This window comes from Anomaloglossus baeobatrachus, chromosome 9 (genome assembly GCF_048569485.1).
Source record: "Anomaloglossus baeobatrachus isolate aAnoBae1 chromosome 9, aAnoBae1.hap1, whole genome shotgun sequence".
In the NCBI taxonomy this organism is placed as follows: Eukaryota; Metazoa; Chordata; class Amphibia; order Anura; family Aromobatidae; genus Anomaloglossus; species Anomaloglossus baeobatrachus.
Window position 1 is genome coordinate 221,884,884 of NC_134361.1, and position 21,445 is coordinate 221,906,328.

At 51.0% G+C, this 21,445-nt stretch overlaps 1 protein-coding gene across 1 annotated transcript; it reads right to left on the reverse strand.

The window, feature by feature from the left end:
- Nucleotides 1-12,771: 12,771 nt before the first annotated feature.
- On the reverse strand, nt 12,772-21,129 carry LOC142250768 (deoxyribonuclease-1-like). The gene is made up of 8 exons (XM_075322987.1): nt 20,727-21,129; nt 17,208-17,296; nt 16,981-17,067; nt 15,255-15,367; nt 15,022-15,134; nt 14,547-14,704; nt 14,322-14,418; nt 12,772-12,859 (listed from the first exon to the last, which is right to left on the reverse strand). The coding sequence occupies exons 1-8, from the start codon at nt 20,859-20,861 to the stop codon at nt 12,785-12,787; spliced, it is 867 nt and encodes a 288-aa protein (XP_075179102.1). The 5' UTR covers nt 20,862-21,129; the 3' UTR covers nt 12,772-12,784.
- Between the last annotated feature and the right edge of the window lie 316 nt (nt 21,130-21,445).

Sequence of the window (21,445 nt, forward strand, 5' to 3'; positions counted from 1 at the left end):
AAAGGATTCTGGCGACCACACACCCGCTGTTTAGCGGGCGGTAAGCAGCACAAAAGTGCTGACCCCACTAGTGCCACAGTGTTATTTAGTGTACTTTTTGTCTGTACCTATATATTGCACTGTACGGTCGCTTCTTGGCTTATACCCTATTGCTCTGAGGAGACAACAGCATGTCATCCGCAAAAAGCAAGGGTGCCAAGGCACAGGCTTTATATGCTGCCTGTACCGCATGTAGGGCTGATCTACCGGCAGGTTCCACTGACCCCCATTGTGTGCAATGTTCGGTCCCTGTGCCACTTCGTCAGCCGGAGCCTATGGTGATAGTGGCCCAGGCAGAGACGCCTGTGAACCCTGCCCCAGTGACTGGGACAGAGTTTGCAGTTTTTGCTGATAAGATGTCTGTGACTGACAAAAATTCTTGAAACTTTGCAGTCCAGGCCGGTCACTCAGACCATGGACACTGTTGAGGCAATGTTCCCAGGTCCCCCTCAGTTGGAACTAGTCCAGGCTACAAGGGGGTCTCAGGCATCACAGGCTGACGGCTCTGACTCGGACGACAGTCCCAGGCAGCCTAAGCGAGCTCGCTGGGAAAGACCCTCGACGTCATCACACTGGTCAGGGTCTCAGCGAGAGGCTTCTCTGTATGATGAGGCAGAGGTAGCTGATCAGGAGTCTAATCCTGAGGCCGCTCTCAATCTGGATACTCCTGATGGTGACGCTATGGTAAATGATCTTATAGCGGCCATCAATAGACTGTTGGATATTTCTCCCCCTGCCCCTTCAGCGGAGGAGGCAGCGGCTCAGCAGGAGAAATTCCATTTCAGGTATCCCAAGCGTAAATTGAGTTCTTTTCTGGACCACTCTGACTTCAGAGAAGCAGTCCAGAAACACCATACTTGTCCAGACAAGCGTTTCTCCAAACGTCTTAAGGATACACGTTATCCCTTTCCCCCTGACGTGGTCAAACGCTGGACCCAGTGTCCAAAAGTGGACCCCCCAATCTCCAGGCTTGCGGCTAGGTCCATAGTTGCAGTGGAAGATGGGGCTTCACTAAAAGATGCCAATGACAGACAGATGGACCTTTGGTTGAAATCGGTCTATGAAGCTATCGGCGCGTCGTTTGCTCCAGCATTCGCGGCCGTGTGGGCACTCCAAGCTATTTCAGCTGGTCTGGCACAGGTGGACTCTCTCATACATCCAGCAGTGCCGCAGGTGGCGTCCTTAACCTCGCAAATGTCTGCGTTTGCGACTTACGCTATCAATGCGGTCCTAGACTCCACGAGCCGTACCTCAATGGCGTCCGCCAACTCTGTGGTTTTGCGCAGAGCCTTGTGGTTAAAGGAATGGAAAGCAGATTCTGCTTCCAAAAAATGCTTAACCAGTTTGCCATTATCTGGTGACAGACTGTTTGGTGAGCAATTGGCTGAAATCATTAAACAGTCCAAGGGTAAGGATTCTTCCTTACCCCAGCCCAGATCAAGCAAACCTCAACAGAGGAGAGGACAGTCGAGGTTTCGGTCCTTTCGAGGCTCCGGCAGGGCCCAATTCTCCTCGTCCAAGGGGACTCAGAAGGAGCAGAGGAGCACAGATTCCTGGCGGGCTCACTCACGCCCAAAGAAAGCAACAGGAGGAACCGCTTCCAAGGCGGCTGCCTCATGACTTTCGGCCTCCTCCCTCCGCATCATCGGTCGGTGGCAGACTCTCCCGCTTTTGCGACATTTGGCTGCCACAGGTCAAGGACCGGTGGGTAACAGACGTTTTGTCTCACGGGTACAGGATAGAGTTCAGTTCTCGTCCTCCGCCTCGGTTCTTCAGAACTTCCCCACATCCCGGCCGAACCGATGCCCTTTTGCAGGCGGTATGCTCTCTAAGGGCAGAGGGAGTGGTGATCCCTGTTCCTCTTCAGGAACGAGGTCAAGGTTTTTACTCCAATCTGTTTGTGGTGCCAAAAAAGGACGGCTCGTTCCGTCCTGTTCTGGACCTAAAACTGCTCAACAAGCACGTAAAAACCAGGCGGTTCCGGATGGAATCCCTCCGCTCCGTCATTGCCTCAATGTCTCAAGGAGATTTTCTAGCATCAATAGACATCAAAGATGCTTATCTCCACGTGCCGATTGCTCCAGAGCACCAGCGTTTTCTACGCTTCATGGTAGAAGACGACCATCTTCAGTTCGTAGCCCTGCCCTTCGGTCTGGCGACAGCCCCACGGGTGTTCACCAAGGTCATGGCGGCAGTGGTAGCAGTCTTGCACTCTCAGGGACACTCGGTGCTCCCTTACTTAGACGATCTGCTCGTCAAGGCACCCTCTCAAGAGGCATGCCAACACAGCCTAAACGTTGCGCTGGAGACTCTCCAGACTTTTGGGTGGATCATCAACTTTTCAAAGTCAAACCTGTCACCGACCCAATCACTGACATACCTTGGCATGGAGTTTCATACTCTCTCAGCGGTAGTGAAGCTTCCGCTGGACAAGCAGCGGTCACTACAGACAGGGGTGCAGTTTCTCCTTCAAGGTCAATCGCACCCCTTAAGACGCCTCATGCACTTCCTAGGGAAGATGGTGGCAGCAATGGAAGCAGTCCCGTTTGCCCAGTTTCATCTGCGCCCACTTCAATGGGACATTCTCCGCCAATGGGACGGGAGGTCGACGTCCTTAGACAAGAAAGTCCTCCTTTCCCAGACGGCCAAGGACTCGCTTCAGTGGTGGCTTCTTCCCACCTCATTATCACAGGGAAGGTCCTTCCTACCCCCTTCCTGGGAGGTGGTCACGACAGACGCGAGTCTGTCAGGGTGGGGAGCAGTTTTTCTCCACCACAGGGCTCAGGGTACGTGGACTCAGCAGGAGTCCACTCTTCAGATCAATGTTCTGGAAATCAGGGCAGTGTATCTGGCCCTACTGGCCTTCCAACAGTGGCTGGAAGGAAAGCAGATCCGAATTCAGTCGGACAACTCAACAGCGGTGGCATACATCAACCACCAAGGCGGGACACGCAGTCGGCAAGCCTTCCAGGAAGTCCGGCGGATTCTCCTGTGGGTGGAAGCCACGGCCTCCACCATATCCGCAGTTCACATCCCGGGCGTAGAAAACTGGGAAGCAGACTTTCTCAGTCGCCAGGGTATGGATGCAGGGGAATGGTCCCTTCACCCGGACGTGTTTCAGGAAATCTGTCGCCGCTGGGGAATGCCGGACGTCGACCTAATGGCGTCTCGGCACAACAAGGTTCCGGCCTTCATGGCGCGGTCTCGCGATCAAAGAGCTCTGGCGGCAGACGCCTTAGTGCAGGATTGGTCGCAGTTCCAGCTGCCCTATGTGTTTCCACCTCTGGCACTCTTGCCCAGAGTGCTACGCAAGATCAGGTCCGATTGCCGCCGCGTCATACTCGTCGCCCCAGACTGGCCGAGGAGATCGTGGTACCCGGATCTGTGGCATCTCACAGTCGGACAACCGTGGGCGCTGCCAGATCGACCAGACTTGCTGTCACAAGGGCCGTTTTTCCATCTGAATTCCTCGGCCCTGAACCTGACTGTGTGGCCATTGAGTCCTGGATCCTAGCGTCTTCAGGATTATCTCAAGGTGTTGTTGCCACCATGAGACAAGCTAGGAAGCCCACGTCTGCTAAGATCTACCACAGAACGTGGAAGATTTTCTTATCCTGGTGCTCTGCTCAGGGAGTGTCCCCCTGGCCATTTGCATTGCCTACGTTTCTTTCCTTCCTGCAGTCTGGGTTGGAAAAAGGTTTGTCGCTCAGCTCCCTTAAAGGGCAAGTCTCAGCGCTATCTGTATTTTTTCAAAAGCGTCTAGCACGACTTCCTCAGGTACGCACGTTCCTGCAGGGGGTTCGTCACATCGTCCCTCCGTACAAACGGCCGTTAGACCCATGGGATCTCAACAGGGTACTAGTTGCTCTCCAGAAGCCGCCCTTCGAGCCTCTGAGGGATGTTTCACTTTCTCGACTCTCACAGAAAGTGGCCTTTCTGGTAGCGGTCACGTCTCTTCGGAGAGTGTCTGAGCTAGCAGCGCTGTCATCTAAAGCTCCCTTCCTGGTGTTTCACCAGGACAAGGTAGTGCTGCGCCCGATCCCGGAGTTTCTCCCTAAAGTGGTATCCTCCTTTCATCTTAATCAGGATATCTCCTTACCTTCTCTTTGTACTCATCCAGTTCATCGGTATGAAAAGGATTTACAGTTGTTAGATCTGGTGAGAGCACTCAGAATCTACATTTCCCGCACGGCGCCCTTGCGCCGCTCGGACGCACTCTTTGTCATTGTCGCTGGTCAGCGCAAAGGGTCGCAGGCTTCCAAATCCACCCTGGCTCGATGGATCAAAGAACCAATCCTTGAAGCCTACCGTTCTGCCGGGCTTCCGGTTCCTTCAGGGCTGAAGGCCCATTCTACCAGAGCCGTGGGTGCGTCCTGGGCATTACGACACCAGGCTACGGCTCAACAGGTGTGCCAGGCAGCTACCTGGTCGAGTCTGCACACTTTCACCAAACATTATCAGGTGCATACCTATGCTTCGGCGGACGCCAGCCTAGGTAGAAGAGTCCTACAGGCGGCGGTTGCCTCCTTGTAGGGAAGGGCTGTTTTTGCAGCTCTAACATGAGGTATTAATTTACCCACCCAGGGACTGCTTTTGGACGTCCCAATCGTCTGGGTCTCCCAATGGAGCGCCGAAGAAGGGAATTTTGTTACTTACCGTAAATTCCTTTTCTTCTAGCTCTTATTGGGAGACCCAGCACCCGCCCTGTTTCCTTCGGGATTTTTGGTTTTTTCGGGTACACATGTTGTTCATGTTGAATGGTTTTCAGTTCTCCGATGTTCTTCGGATTGAATTTGTTTAAACCAATTATTGGCTTTCCTCCTTCTTGCTTTGGCACTAAAACTGAGCATCCCGTGATCCCACGGGGGGTGTATAGCCAGAAGGGGAGGGGCCTTACACTTTTTAGTGTAATGCTTTGTGTGGCCTCCGGAGGCAGTAGCTATACACCCAATCGTCTGGGTCTCCCAATTGGAGCTAGAAGAAAAGGAATTTACGGTAAGTAACAAAATTCCCTTCTTTAAAATGTAATTCTGTGAGAGTCATACTGGGAGCAGTTAAGAAGGTCCCAGGAGGCAAGGTAGGGGATGCTGCAGGCACGGAGGAGGGGGTGTCACAGCTCAAGAGGGTCGGCGATACTGCTGTGGATTCATGGGGTGTTATAGCGGCGCATGCCATTGATCTGCTGGCAGGCTCGGAAGAGGGGGTGTTGTGGCTCAGTGTGCGGCAGAGGGTCTGCAATACTGCCGCTGGCTCGTGGGGTTTTGCGGCGGCGAGGACCATTGATCTGCTTTGTATCTCCCACAGTTGACGCGATAGACTACAAGAAGATGGCGGCAGCACGTGTGCAGATAGATGCGATGGACTTCAAGAAAATGGCTGTGGAGTCCTATTTGCGCACGTGCCTCCTCTACGGCCATTTTCCTGAAGCCTGTCTTGCAGAAAATTCAAAGCAGTCTGCAGACAGTGCCCATCGCTGCAATACTCCACGAGCCCGCAGTATCGCCGACCCTGCCATCACTGGTGCCCTGGTAAGCCTTGTGGTTCTTAAAATGAACCTTTTTTTTTTTTTTTTTTTTTAAATTTCCCCCCTCCCCCATATTAAAGATTTGTCTGCGAGCCAGATGTAGCCATCAAAAGAGCCACAGGTTCCCGACCCCTGCTAAAGAGTCTGATACCATACTGCAGTGAGTGGCACCGATCCCTTTCAGCGCATGCGTTGTGTGCACTGCCCCTCCTGATCAATGCTGATGACCCTATGTATTGTACAGCCGGGGGCGCACAACTGCAAATGTGTATATACATGTAACAAGCCGAGGCTATGACTTCCTATACGGCCATTTCTTCAGCGCTCTATTGGGAGACCCAGACGATTGGGGTATAGCTACTGCCCTCTGGAGGCCACACAAAGCACTACATTAAAAGTGCAAGGCCCCTCCCCCTCTGGCTATACCCCCCCCGTGGTATCACGGGTTCTCCAGTTTTAGCTTTGTGTGCGAAGGAGGTCAGACATTCCATGCATAGCTCCACAGATTTTAGTCAGCAGTAGCTGCTGACTATTTCGGATGGAAGAAAAGAGGACACATATAGTGTCCCCAGCATGCTCCCTTCTCACCCCTGGATGGTGTTGTAAGGTTGAGGTACCTATTGCTGGTACAGGGCTGGAGCCTGACATGCTGTTTTCCTTCCACATCCCCTGGAGGGCTCTGTGGAAGTGGGATCCTGCCGGCCTCTCAGCTCTGACGCCGGGCTCCATCCACAGACCCATTAGAACCTGATGGAGACGGAGCAGGAGTACGATCAGGGACAGGCCCTGCATCATACAGGTACTCTGTGTCCCCGGCAGGCACAGACACACTCCGGGCTGGCTGGGTGTTGTAGTGCGCCGGGGACCGCAACGTTGGAGTTCGTGTCCCTACAGATTACTGGGGGATTTTTTGTGTATGGGAACGCAGCGCCGACCCCCTCTGGACCGGGCGGCGCTGCTGTGACTTGTGGTGCGCCGGGGATCCGCCGTCCGCGCTTTTACGGCGGCGGTGGTTATAAATTGAGTCCCCGGCTTTTTGGGCCTAGGACGCCGGCAGCTCCGATTCGTTCCCGCCCCCACCCTGTCATTCAGGGTAGGGGAGAGACGCTGTTCGCTAGCAGCGACGAGGGCTGGAGCCTGATTTACATGCTCCAGCCCTCACATTAGGCACAGAGGGAAGCAGGCTTCCCGCTCTTAGCCAGGAACGCCCAGGGCCCGCCCCCCTTCTCTCTCAGGACGCCGGCAGCCATTACATGCATGTCTGGCTGGAGGAAGGACGCAAGGCTCTGGGAGACCTGGACTAGGGGCTATCTGGCGACCACACACCCGCTTTTTAAGCGGGCGGTAAGCGTTTTTTCTGTGCTGGTCCCTCTAGTGCCTCACGGTGTATCGGTGTACTGTGTAGGATATAGAGAGATTGTATGTCTTGCACTGTGAGGTCGCTTCTGGCTGCATATCCCAGGAAGCAACAACATGCCATCCTCAAAACGCAAGGCTGCCAAGGCTAGGGCTGTGTATACTGCGTGTGCTGCATGTGGGGCTAATCTACCAGCAGGTTCCGATGACCCCCATTGTGTGCAATGCTCCGACCCGGTGCTGCTTCGCCAGCCGGAGTCAGGAGGGGTAGTGACCCAGGCTGAGACGCTTGTAAGTTCTGCCCCGGTGACAGGGACAGACTTTGCAGTTTTTGCAGATAATATGTCTGTGTCTATGGCAAAAATCCTTGAAACCTTGCAATCTATGCATGGGGCTCAGTCTTTGGGCACGGCGAGGCCTCTGTCCTCAGGTCCCCCTCACTTGGAATTAATCCAGCCCACAGGGGGGTCCCCGGCTTCACAGGCCGAGGATTATGACTCAGATGATAGCCCCAGCCACCCTAAGCGAGCTCGCTGGGAAAGACCCTCGACGTCTTCACACTGCTCAGGGTCTCAGCGCAATCAGTCTCCCTGTGATGCGTCTGAAGAGAGTGATCAGGAGTCTTATCCTGGAACCCCTCTCAACCTGGATACCCCTGATGGGGATGCCATGGTAAACGACCTTATCTCAGCCATCAATAGGCTGTTGGATATTTCTCCCCCAGCCCCTTCAGCAGAAGAGGCGGCTGCGGAGCAGGAGAAGTTTCGTTTCCTTTATCCCAAGCGTAAATTGAGTGCTTTGTTGGATCACTCTGACTTCAGAGAATCAATCCAGAAGCACGACGCTCACCCAGACAGGCGTTTCTCTAAACGATCTAAAGATACGCGTTTCCCTTTCCCCCCTGAGGTGGTCAAGCGCTGGACACAGTGTCCAAAGGTAGACCCCCCGATTTCCAAACTCGCAGCTAGGTCCATAGTTGCAGTGGAGGATGGCGCTTCACTTAAAGATGCCAATGACAGACAGATGGACCTTTGGTTAAAATCTGTCTATGAAGCTATCGGCGCGTCGTTTGCTCCGGCATTCGCAGCCGTATGGGCACTCCAGGCTATTTCAGCTGGCTTAGCAAAAGTGGATGCTATCATACATCCAGCAGTGCCGCAAGTGGCGCACCTTACCACGCAGATGTCGGCGTTTGCGTCTTACGCTATCAATGCGGTCCTAGAATCTACCAGCCGCACCTCAATGGCGTCCGCCAATTCGGTAGTTTTGCGCAGAGCCTTGTGGTTAAAGGACTGGAAGGCAGATGCTGGTTCCAAAAAATGTTTAACCAGTTTGCCTTTATCTAGAGACAGACTGTTTGGCGAGCCATTGGCTGATATCATTAAGCAGTCCAAGGGTAAAGACTCCTCTTTACCACAACCCAGAACAACCAAACCTCAGCAGAAAAAGTGGCAGCAGAGGTTTCAGTCCTTTCGAGGTTCGGGCAAGTCACCATTTACCTTGTCCAAAGGGACTCAGAGGACGCAAAGAAACTCAGATTCGTGGCGGGCTCACACGCGCCCCAAGAAAGCAAATGGAGGTACCGCTTCCAAAGCGGCTACCTCATGACTTCCAGCCCCCTCCCTCCGCATCGCCGGTCGGGGGCAGGCTCTCCCGCTTTTCCGGCATTTGGATGTCACAGGTCAAAGACCGGTGGGTGACGGACATTTTGTCTCGCGGGTACAGAATCGAGTTCAATTCTCGTCCTCCAGCTCGGTTCTTCAGAACCTCCCCACATCCAGACCGAGCAGATGCTCTGCTGCAGGCGGTGGACTCCCTAAGAGCGGAAGGAGTGGTGATCCCAGTCCCTCCTCAGGAACAAGGGCAAGGGTTTTACTCCAATCTCTTTGTGGTTCCAAAAAAGGACGGCTCGTTCCGTCCTGTTCTGGACCTAAAACGGCTCAACAAACATGTGCACGCCAGGAAGTTCCGGATGGAAACCCTGCGTTCTGTCATTGCCTCAATGTCCAGAGGAGACTTCCTTGCCTCAATAGACATCAAAGATGCTTATCTCCACGTGCCAATTGCTACAGAACATCAACGTTTTCTACGTTTTGTGATAGGAGACGACCATTTTCAGTTCGTAGCCCTGCCATTTGGTCTGGCGACAGCCCCACGGGTCTTCACCAAGGTCATGGCGGCGGTGGTAGCAGTCTTGCACTCTCAGGGACACTCGGTGATCCCTTACCTAGACGATTTATTGGTCAAAGCTCCCTCTCAAGAGGCATGTCAGCACAGCCTGAATGCTACGCTGGAGACCCTACAGTCTTTCGGATGGATCATCAACTTTCCAAAGTCGATCCTATCACCGACTCAATCACTAACGTATCTTGGCATGGAGTTTCATACTCTAGCAGCGATAGTGAAGCTTCCGCTGATCAAGCAGCGGTCACTACAGACAGGGGTGCAATCTCTCCTGCAGGGCCAGTTGCATCCCTTGCGGCGCCTCATGCATTTCCTAGGGAAGATGGTGGCAGCCATGGAAGCAGTTCCCTTTGCGCAGTTTCATCTGCGCCCACTTCAATGGGACATTCTCCGCCAATGGGACGGGAAGTCAACGTCCCTGGACAGGAAAGTCTCGCTTTCCCAGACGGCCAAGGACTCTCTACAATGGTGGCTCCTTCCCACCTCATTGTCTCAGGGAAGATCCTTCCTGCCCCCATCCTGGGCAGTAGTCACGACAGATGCGAGTCTGTCAGGGTGGGGAGCAGTGTTTCTCCACCACAGGGCTCAGGGGACGTGGACTCCGCAGGAGTCCACCCTTCAGATCAATGTTCTGGAGATCAGGGCAGTGTATCTTGCTCTACTGGCCTTCCAACAGTGGCTGGAAGGAAAGCAGATCCGAATCCAATCGGACAACTCCACAGCGGTGGCATACATCAACCACCAAGGAGGGACGCGCAGTCGGCAAGCCTTCCAAGAAGTCCGGCGCATTCTAATGTGGGTGGAGGACAGAGCATCCACCATATCCGCGGTTCACATCCCAGGCGTAGAAAACTGGGAAGCAGACTTCCTCAGTCGCCAGGGCATGGACGCAGGGGAATGGTCCCTTCACCCGGACGTGTTTCAGGAAATCTGTTGCCGCTGGGGAGTGCCGGACGTCGACCTAATGGCATCCCGGCACAACAACAAGGTCCCGGCATTCATGGCGAGGTCGCGCGATCAAAGAGCTCTGGCGGCAGACGCCTTGGTTCAAGATTGGTCGCAGTTTCAGCTCCCATACGTGTTTCCGCCTCTGGCGCTCTTGCCCAGAGTGCTACGCAAGATCAGATCCGAGTGCAGCCGCATCATACTCGTCGCTCCAGACTGGCCGAGGAGGTCGTGGTATCCGGATCTGTGGCATCTCACGATCGGTCGACCGTGGTCACTGCCAGACCGACCAGACTTACTGTCCCAAGGGCCGTTTTTCCATCAGAATTCTGCGGCCCTGAACCTGACTGTGTGGCCATTGAGTCCTGGATCCTAGCATCTGCAGGATTATCTCAAGGAGTCGTTGCCACAATGAGACAAGCTAGAAAGTCGAATTCGGCTAAGATCTACCACAGAACGTGGAAGATTTTCTTATCCTGGTGCTCTGCTCAGGGAGTGTCTCCCTGGCCATTTGCATTGCCCAAGTTTCTTTCCTTCCTGCAATCGGGGTTAGAAAAGGGCTTGTCGCTCAGCTCCCTTAAAGGGCAAGTTTCGGCACTATCCGTGTTTTTTCAGAAGCGTCTAGCACGTCTTTCTAAGGTGCGCACGTTCCTACAGGGGGTCTGTCATATTGTGCCCCCGTACAAGCGGCCGTTAGATCCATGGGATCTGAACAGGGTACTAGTTACTCTCCAGAAGCCGCCCTTCGAGCCTCTGAAGGAAGTTTCCTTTTCTCGGCTGTCACAGAAAGTGGCGTTTCTTGTTGCGATCACATCGCTTCGGCGAGTGTCTGAGCTGGCAGCTCTGTCATCCAAGGCTCCCTTCCTGGTGTTCCACCAGGACAAGGTAGTGCTGCGCCCTATTCCGGAGTTCCTCCCTAAGGTCGTATCCTCTTTTCATCTTAATCAGGATATATCCTTGCCTTCTTTTTGTCCTCATCCGGTTCACCGGTATGAAAAGGACTTACGTTTGCTAGATCTGGTGAGAGCACTCAGAATCTACATTTCCCGCACGGCGCCCATGCGCCGTGCCGATGCACTTTTTGTCCTTGTCGCTGGTCCGCGCAAGGGGTTGCAGGCTTCTAAAGCCACCCTGGCTCGATGGATCAAAGAACCAATTCTAGAGGCCTACCGTTCTGCGGGGCTTCCGGTTCCTTCAGGGCTTAAAGCCCACTCAACCAGAGCCGTGGGTGCGTCCTGGGCATTACGTCACCAGGCTTCGGCTCAACAGGTGTGCCAGGCAGCTACCTGGTCCAGTCTGCACACTTTCACCAAGCATTATCAGGTGCATACCTATGCTTCGGCGGATGCCAGCTTAGGTAGAAGAGTCCTGCAGGCGGCAGTGACACCCCCGTAGGGGAGGGCTGTTTTGCAGCTCTAACATGAGGTATTTCTTTACCCACCCAGGGACAGCTTTTGGACGTCCCAATCGTCTGGGTCTCCCAATAGAGCGCTGAAGAAGAAGGGAATTTTGTTACTTACCGTAAATTCCTTTTCTTCTAGCTCTTATTGGGAGACCCAGCACCCGCCCTGTTGTCCTTCGGGATGTTTTTTTGTTGTTTGCGGGTACACATGTTGTTCATGTTGAACGGTTTTTCAGTTCTCCGATGTTATTCGGAGTTAATTTGTTTAAACCAGTTATTGGCTTCCTCCTTCTTGCTTTGGCACTAAAACTGGAGAACCCGTGACACCACGGGGGGGTATAGCCAGAGGGGGAGGGGCCTTGCACTTTTAATGTAGTGCTTTGTGTGGCCTCCAGAGGGCAGTAGCTATACCCCAATCGTCTGGGTCTCCCAATAAGAGCTAGAAGAAAAGGAATTTACGGTAAGTAACAAAATTCCCTTCTTCTTGCCGGATGTTTTTTGTTTCTAATTTGTGGAGAAGATGCCAGTTTCACCTCTCAAAGAGCCTGCGCGATATTTTATGGCCTGTGCTCTTCCTATACAATATGGTAACGCTCCTTCTAAAGCGTACCTGCCCCTGGAGACTTCAGAATAAGCCGTCCTGTGTGTAGGAGCAATAACACTTTTTGGCCATCATGAATTGTATCCTGCATTGTTGAACAGTTTCTTCTCTGCAGGCTCATGTCACTAAAAGATAGTGTTCCTCCTCTCCATAGACTATTATAGGCAGCAACTGTAATCTGATCCTGTTGCAGCTGAAAGATGTGTAAATGATCAATACAGAAAATTGTGGGAAGCGAAGTGACTGATGGAGAAAAAAGGGCAATGAGATCGGCCATATTCCAGCCTCCAGGTACTGTGAAATCGCAACTCCATCGGTTGCTGTTGCTTGTTGGCTCCGGGCTGTGCGGGGGACGGTGGAAGTTGTAGGTTGCCGATTTGGTATATGGGCCACAGTACTGGACTGACCTGAATGTATAGGTTGATTATGGGGCCAATATGGATCAGGAAATAATCTGTTAGGCCTGGCCTTGCAACTACAATATGGCCTATGCTTTATTGTGGCCCTTGGCCCAGAATTAATGGATGGTGCAGATCTTAGAAATAGTGTGAACTCCACATAACCAACCCATAGTCACACTCTGGTTAATGTTGGGGTGTTTGGGGTCTACATAGGACAAACACCAATGACCACACAACATTAGCCAATGTGATCTAAGCGCTTATTATAAACCTGGTCTATTCCTTCAAGAACAGCCAAATCTGGAGTAAAAAAAAATAATCACTTTATTAGATCACAGCTCTCTGTCCATCCGAGGATCGGGCCGCAGATTCACCTCTACTGGAAAATGGTCACTCACCTCCAGCGCCTGTAAAGTTAAAGGGAGATGTTACCAATGTACTCACCAACAGTAACCAGTAGATGGTGGAGAAGTGCTTGCATAGTCATCAATTTAAAATGTGTATGAGCCCAAGACAAGAGCGGAGGGGGACATTAACCAAGGTCAACCCTGGGCATCCAACTGCTAAGCCGTTCCATATGGAGTCTGGGCAGCCGTAACTTGAGTGAAGCAACGGTGGGACAATTTTGGGAAGGGCCGAAAAATATAAATTTTTATTTTTTACTGACCAAATTCTACATGTGTTCAACTTGAGCGGTTGCACATGCTCAGTACTAGTGATGGGCAGTCCGGCTCTTTTTGGTGATCCGGTTCCCATGGCTCCGCTCACCAAAAAGAGCCTTATCTTTCAGATCGTTCTCTGCTCCTTTATTAAATGTGTTCACCCCCAGGTGAACACATATCTAGGATTATAGTGACTCCACAAAAACACCGCCCACTTTCAAGTGACCAATTAGATTGTTGAGTAGGCGGAGTTTAGCCACGGGTGGGCGTGGTTTCAGCAGCGAAAAGAGCCGTTTAGATATTTTAGTGGCTCTCATTGGTGATCCGGCTCCTGTCAGTCACTGCAGGGAGCCGGATCTTTGTGTCGGATCGTTCGCGACCGACACATCACTACTCAGTACCTCAAGTGGTGGTTGTAACGTGGTATCACATGCTCATAAACTCTAGTAGGAGTGGCGGACACATGCTCAGTAGCGGTGTATAGGAGCGGTGGTAGCACATGCTCTATAGTGGCGGTCACATGCTCAGTATAGGAATGGCGGACACATGCTCAGTAGCAGTGTATAGGAGCGGCGGTGGCACATGCTCAATGTCTATAGTGGCAGACATGCTCCGTAGCGGTGTATAGGAGTGGCGGACACGTACTCAGCAGCAGTGTATAGGAGCGGCGGTGGCACATGCTCAATAGCGGTGTATAGGAATGGCGGGCACATGCTCAATAGCGGTGTATAGGAATGGCGGACACATGCTCAATAGTGGTGTATAGGAATGGCTGTTGCACATGCTCTGTGTCTATGGGAATGGTGGTTGTACATGCTCAGTAGCGGTCTATAGGAGCAGTGGTCGCACATGCTCAGTAGCGGTGTATAGGAGTGGCGGACACATACGCAGTGGCACATGCTCATTGTCTATAGTGGCAGACATGCTCAGTAGCGGTGTATAGGAATGGCGGACACATGCTCAATAGTGGTGTATAGGAACAGCGGACACATGCTCAGTAGCGGTGTATAGGAACGGCTGTTGCACATGCTGTGTCTATGGGAATGGTGGTCGCACATGCTCAGTAGCGGTCTATAGGAGCGGTGGTCGCAAGTAACACGTCACATGGCATTTTAGGTCCCCCTTTCTCAGGATAAGGGGACAGATCTACATAGATTATACATTTATCCTATGGTGGTGATGATGATGATGATAATACAGATCTTACCTCCTCTTCGGATAAACCAAGTTTTCTCTTGAAATTGAATGGTTTCGCAGTACCCGGTACAATCCCTTTAAGAAATTCTTCTCCATGTACCACAATTCTTGATTTAATGACATTCAGAAAAGGAAAAGAGCACATTACAGAAAAGTTAGTAAATGTAGTATAATATAGAAGAATCCAGAATGGCTCGCACCAATACATGATCATCTCCTTTAAACGTTGTGTTACCGGTCGTATGCGCAGTGCGTCTTCTGTTTCACCGTTGTATCGTCTTTATCGCCGATCAGCCAGTGGAAAGTGTCGCCGCTCCGGAGCTGAATGTTCCGCCATTCCTCCACCGTGACGTAACCACACGCAGCATTCAGGTCTCCGAGGAGCATCAGGCTCTGGCAAAATGTAAGGAATATATTGAGAGGGGGAATAGCTATGACGTTGAAGGGACAGACCCTAAAAAAGGGGAGTGTTTCCCTTTAAATAATATGTAATTATTCAATTCCCTCCAGTCACCACTAGAGGGAGCTCTATGCATGGACAATGTCAGTTCACTCTGACAATGCAGTGAGCTCCCTCTGGTGGCCGCTGAAAGAAAGTACAAGTATAATTTCTAAGGGTCCACGCATGGCCTTATGACCTGTAGGAGTGGAAGTATGGGAGTCTTTGGTTTTGGGGTCAGCGGCCATTCTGTACACACACGTCGACCCACCTCAATTTTCCAGCTACCCTTCACCTGCAGCATCACATGTAATAGTCTGTTAATCTCGCTGGCTGCACGACTTGGACACGTGTGGTGAGACATCAGGACAAAATCTTTAATAACTGCAAAAAAAAACCGGGAAAAAAAAATTAGTGCTAAAATATTTGAAGAAGGAGGCTGAAAAATGCTGCAATTAGGGCTCAGGGTCAATATATAAAAGGGAAAGGGGCAACATGGCTGACCTGTGGTGGGGGAGTGAAAGCGGACGGCAAAGGGTTCCCGGGCAAAGGCTTCTGGGTGATCCGGATGATCCTCCACGTACTGGTACCAGTCCAGCACCTGCACAGTGTCCGCTCTAGTGGGTGAGAAAATGTCACTAATACAACGATAGAGGGACAGATAGAGGGATGGATAGCTAGAGGGACAGATAGAGGGATGGATAGCTATAGGGACAGATCGAGGGATGGATAGCTATAGGGACAGATCGAGGGATGGATAGCTATAGGGACAGATCGAGGGATGGATAGCTATAGGGACAGATCGAGGGATGGATAGCTATAGGGACAGATCGAGGGATGGATAGCTAGAGGGACAGATAGAGGGATGGATAGCTATAGGGACAGATCGAGGGATGGATAGCTATAGGGACAGATTGAGGGATGGATAGCTATAGGGACAGATTGAGGGATGGATAGCTATAGGGACAGATGGAGGGATGGATAGCTATAGGGACAGATCGAGGGATGGATAGCTATAGGGACAGATCGAGGGATGGATAGCTATAGGGACAGATGGAGGGATGGATAGCTATAGGGATGAATAGCTATAGGGACAGATCGAGGGATGGACAGATAGAGGGATGGATAGCTATAGGGATGAATAGCTATAGGGACAGATCGAGGGATGGACAGATCGAGGGATGGATAGATATAGGGACAGATTGAGGGATGGATAGACAGAGGGCTAGATGGATGGACAGATTGAACTATGGATAGAGGGACAAATAGAGGGATGGCTAGATGAATGGATGGATGGTAGACCGATAGAGGGATAGATGGATGGACAGATTGAGGGATGGATAGATATAGGGACAGATTGAGGGATGGATAGACAGAGGGATAGATGGATGGACAGATAGAGGGATGGATAGCTATAGGGACAGATCGAGGGATGGATAGCTATAGGGACAGATTGAGGGATGGATAGCTATAGGGACAGATTGAGGGATGGATAGCTATAGGGACAGATTGAGGGATGGATAGCTATAGGGACAGATAGAGGGATGGACAGATCGAGGGATGAATAACTATAGGGACAGATTGAGGGATGGATAGCTATAGGGACAGATAGAGGGATGGATAGCTATAGGGACAGATAGAGGGATGGATAGCTATAGGGACAGATTGAGGGATGGATAGCTATAGGGACAGATTGAGGGATGGATAGCTATAGGGACAGATTGAGGGATGGATAGCTATAGGGACAGATTGAGGGATGGATAGCTATAGGGACAAATCTCGGGATGGACAGATCGAGGGATAGATAGCTATAGGGACAGATCGAGGGATGGATAGCTATAGGGACAGATCGAGGGATGGATAGCTATAGGGACAGATCGAGGGATGGATAGCTATAGGGACAGATCGAGGGATGGATAGCTATAGGGACAGATAGAGGGATGGATAGCTATAGGGACAGATAGAGGGATGGATAGCTATAGGGACAGATAGAGGGATAAAGAGAGAGTAATAGATGAATCAATAGATAATAGAGGGATAGATAAGATACAGGTGGAGCCCCGGGTTGTAGCACAACAACCAATATGAGTAGAAAGCCCAAAAATTAAGGCAATGCTCCAAAAGTTGCGCAAGTTTATGAAAAGGAGCAATAAACCTTTACACTTTTTTGCACAATAAAGCTTTTGTAGCCGCGGACACTTGGCGCAGAGGTGACGATCCTCGGCTGTACCTGTAGATGAACACAAACTGCTCCTTGTAGCTGTTCCTCCCCAGTCTCTTGCTCTCCAGATGCTGGTAGTGATGGACGCCATCAAATCTACGGAAGAAGGAGAAGCCGAGTAACGTCCTCTGTGGTCGCACGTGTCGAGGCTGCCATGTACGTACCCGCGCTGTACCCCTCATCTACTCCGCACATGGCGTCTGGTATATGATCACACAGGAACAATGGCTGCTTACCTGTTGAGCTCGGACACCAGAGCGGGGACGGCTTCTCCCTTTGAGTCTCGCACTTCTTGAATTGCGCTAATATCACAGCGAGCAAGAATCTGGAGCGAGAAGAGACGTATATAAGAAAAACGGGGAATGGGGATCTTCAGGGGGGTCTATGGGGCTGATGGAGATCGGGAAGCGCTGTCCTCACCTGCACTGGAGGTCAAAATTAGAGCACAATGTGTGATCTCTCGCTTATTTCAGAAATAATGTGATCTACTTTGATGACCATGCTCCGGTTGTGTGTACGGGGTGCACCACTAGAAAAGACCCAGAGTTTATCAACATAAAACCTTTATTTTGCCCAAACTGTGATGATGATAATTAGAGAGCAGCAGTGACTGTAGCACAGAGGGAGATTATCAGTAAATCACCAATCAGTAGGACGTGTACCGGCCGTCGCTGTGACTGACTGCAGCACATCTGCAGCCACAGGACATCACTAGTCCCTCACACTGCTCTGGGGGGATTTTGGTCCACTCTTCTTCCAGTCTCTTCCACAGGACATCACTAGTCTCTCACACTGCTCTGGGGGGATTTTGGCCCACTCTTCTTCTAGTCTCTTCCACAGGACATCACTAGTCTCTCACACTGCTCTGGGGGGATTTTGGTCCACTTCTTCCAGTCTCTTCCACAGGACATCACTAGTCTCTCACACTGCTCTGGGGGGATTTTGGCCCACTCTTCTTCTAGTCTCTTCCACAGGACATCACTAGTCTCTCACACTGCTCTGGGGGGATTTTGGCCCACTCTTCTTCCAGCCTCTTCCACAGGACATCACTAGTCCCTCACACTACTCTGGGGGGATTTTGGTCCACTCTTCTTCCAGTCTCTCCACAGGACATCACTAGTCTCTCACACTGCTCTGGTGGGATTTTGGCCCACTCTTCTTCCAGTCTCTTCCACAGGACATCACTAGTCTCTCACACTGCTCTGGGGGGATTTTGGCCCACTCTTCTTCCAGTCTCTTCCACAGGACACCACTAGTCCCTCACACTGCTCTGGGGGGATTTTGGCCCACTCTTCTTCCAGTCTCTTCCACAGGACATCACTAGTCTCTCACACTGCTCTGGGGGGATTTTGGCCCACTCTTCTTCCAGTCTCTTCCACAGGACATCACTAGTCTCTCACGCTGCTCTGGGGGGATTTTGGTCCACTCTTCTTCCAGTCTCTTCCACAGGACATCACTAGTCCCTCACACTGCTCTGGTGGGATTTTGGTCCACTCTTCTTCCAGTCTCTTCCACAGGACATCACTAGTCTCACACTGCTCTGGGGGGATTTTGGCCCACTCTTCTTCCAGCCTCTTCCACAGGACATCACTAGTCTCTCACACTGCTCTGGGGGGATTGTGGCCCACTCTTCTTCCAGTCTCTTCCACAGGACATCACTAGTCCCTCACACTGCTCTGGGGGGATTTTGGCCCACTCTTCTTCCAGTCTCTTCCACAGGACATCACTAGTCTCTCACACTGCTCTGGGGGGATTTTGGCCCACTCTTCTTCCAGTCTCTTCCACAGGACACCACTAGTCCCTCACACTGCTCTGGGGGGATTTTGGCCCACTCTTCTTCCAGTCTCTTCCACAGGACATCACTAGTCTCTCACACTGCTCTGGGGGGATTTTGGCCCACTCTTCTTCCAGTCTCTTCCACAGGACATCACTAGTCTCTCACACTGCTCTGGGGGGATTTTGGTCCACTCTTCTTCCAGTCTCTTCCACAGGACATCACTAGTCTCTCACACTGCTCTGGTGGGATTTTGGCCCACTCTTCTTCCAGCCTCTTCCACAGGACATCACTGGTCTCTCACACTGCTCTGGGGGGATTTTGGTCCACTCTTCTTCCAGTCTCTTCCCCAGGACATCACTAGCCTCTCACACTGCTCTGGGGGGATTTTGGCCCACTCTTCTTCTAGTCTTTCCCACAATTCTTTGACTGTTGTGGATTTCTTGGCCATAACTTTGTCACCAACGATTTTCCAGAGGTTTTCTATTGGGTTTAGGTCAGGACTCTGGGCTGTGTCCATTTCATTGTTTTCAGGAGCTGCTTTCCCATTTTGTGGTGTGACAGGGGCCATTGTCCTGCATGAATATTGCTGGGTGATTGAGTGATGAACACAAGTAAGGAGCCACGAGTTGTTGAAGAAGGTTCTGATACACATTTGCATTCACTCTGCCATGTAGCTGTATGAGAGGTCCAACTCCTGCTGCAGAAAACATCCCCCAAACCATGACCCTTCTTCCATCGCCTGTCACTGACTTCTTAACACACTTTGAGTTCAGTCTTTCCCCAGTTTGTCGATGAACATAATGTTTTCCATCAGACCCAAATAAATTAAACTTTCTTTCATCACTAAAAGGAATTGTGGCCACTTCTCCTCTATCCACACAACATGCTCCTCACCAAAGGTGAGTCTAGCCTTATGACTGTTTCTGCTAATAAGAGGTTTGATCACTGCAGAGTGGGCTTTCAGTCCAAATGCTCTTACACGTCGTGACACTGTATGATGAGACAGATCCTTAAGGCTATGTGTCCACGGTAGAATGTTGCTGCGGATTTTTCTGCATGAAAATACGCGACTTTCGCGGCAAATCCGCACCTATTTTTTGCCACTGATTTACAGCGGATTTTTTTTTTTCCCCCATTCTATAGCCAAAATCCGGATCAAAATCCGCAACAATAATTGACATGCTGCAGATTTTTCCGGATCAAAATCCGCGGAAAAATCCGCAGCATGGACACAGCATTTCCAAAATGCCATTGAAATAGCTGGGAAGTGCCGCTGCTGCAGATTTTCGGAAAATCCGCGGCTTTTCTGCGAGAAATCCGCGGCAAAATCCGCGCATTTTCCGCAGCGTGGACACATGGCCTAACTGTTCAGTGCTGAACTGCAGAGTAATTCCAGCTGCAATGTGGAAACAATTACCCATGGAGATTCTCCGCATTATCCTGTCCTCTTTGTCTTTCGAGGGCGGCCAGCCTGCTTGGGGGGACTTGAAAAAGTTTGTGATGTGGTAAAGATACAATATTCTCGAAATCACAGACTTGAAATGATCATCTTCTATTGCTATGGCTAATAGGGTCACCTCTGTGGCCTTCATCTGGACAACCTGCTGCTGGAGGGTTTCAGTCACTTTGGAATGGCAAAGTCAGTGCAAACTAGAAGGTTAGGAGCCAGTTACATAGGGTTTGTCAGATAATTAAGGAAATTAGCCCCAGGTGCCAGATTAAAACCAATAACGTGCAGGTATCTGAAAGTGTTCTCTAATTTTGATCTGTGTTCTTTTACATTTATCTCATTTACATTTTTATTTTGTACTTTACAATAAATTCAGTTTATGAAATAAGCGGAAAATCCTCCGAGTTTCCTTATGTTAGGATCTAATCACACAGGACGACACAATGACTGCAATATTTAGGAAATTGTGTGTTCTCTAATTTTGATCTCCAGTGTATACACATCACCCCCATAAATGATGACACCCACCTTTACCAGAACGCTCATTATCTTCTTATTCGATGCTTTGGCTTCTCCAAAACTCTTGATATTAAAGGCACAGATTTTGAAGGCGCCGGTGCCCTGAAGACCCAGAATTACCAGGAGAAGGACGAAGGATTTCATGGCTTCAGTGAAGGAACAGCACCAGCACAACACGTCAGTGTGAACGAGGACCAGTAGATATAATGAGCGCAGAATACGGCTGAAGGATCCGGAAGACCCATCAGATGGAGGAGGACGGCACCGTACAAAGGGGTCAATACGGGAGTCTACAGCAGCGACACAGGACTCAATGGCCGACGGACGAGGTGTGGAAAATTCAGGGGATGAGGCAGATCGTCTGTCTATTATAACACGCACACAATGTGGGACGAAGGCAGCTGCTGTGTCAGCGCTCGGTCAGCAGGGACCCGGCTCTGGAACACAAGAGAAGGGACAAAATACCAACACGGGGCGGTCCTGTGACCCCGCGCTGCTAAAACAGCAGGAACTACAAGAGTACCCATATTGGCTGTCACAGATCTCCAAAACATAGCGACTTTCTTCCAAAAAAAAGTAGTTATGTCTGGCTCTGTTGAAGTGACTGCAGTACCGCATGCAACCTGCAGACAAGTGGGACACTATTTTTGGAAACCCAATGTTTAATGTGATGCCGTATATCAAATGTAGGGGCCATTAAAGTCAGGTGTTGCCCCCTGAATCGGTGA

Excerpts from the sequence above, each read along its gene's own strand:
- LOC142250768 (XM_075322987.1), bottom strand. The coding sequence starts at position 20,861 with ATGAAATCCTTCGTCCTTCTCCTGGTAATTCTGGGTCTTCAGGGCACC. Across the intron at positions 15,135-15,254 it reads CTTTCACTCCCCCACCACAG|TTATTAAAGATTTTGTCCTG; the intron begins GTCAGCCATGTT and ends TTTTTTTTGCAG. Across the intron at positions 14,705-15,021 it reads AGGGTAGCTGGAAAATTGAG|AGCCTGATGCTCCTCGGAGA; the intron begins GTGGGTCGACGT and ends ACATTTTGCCAG.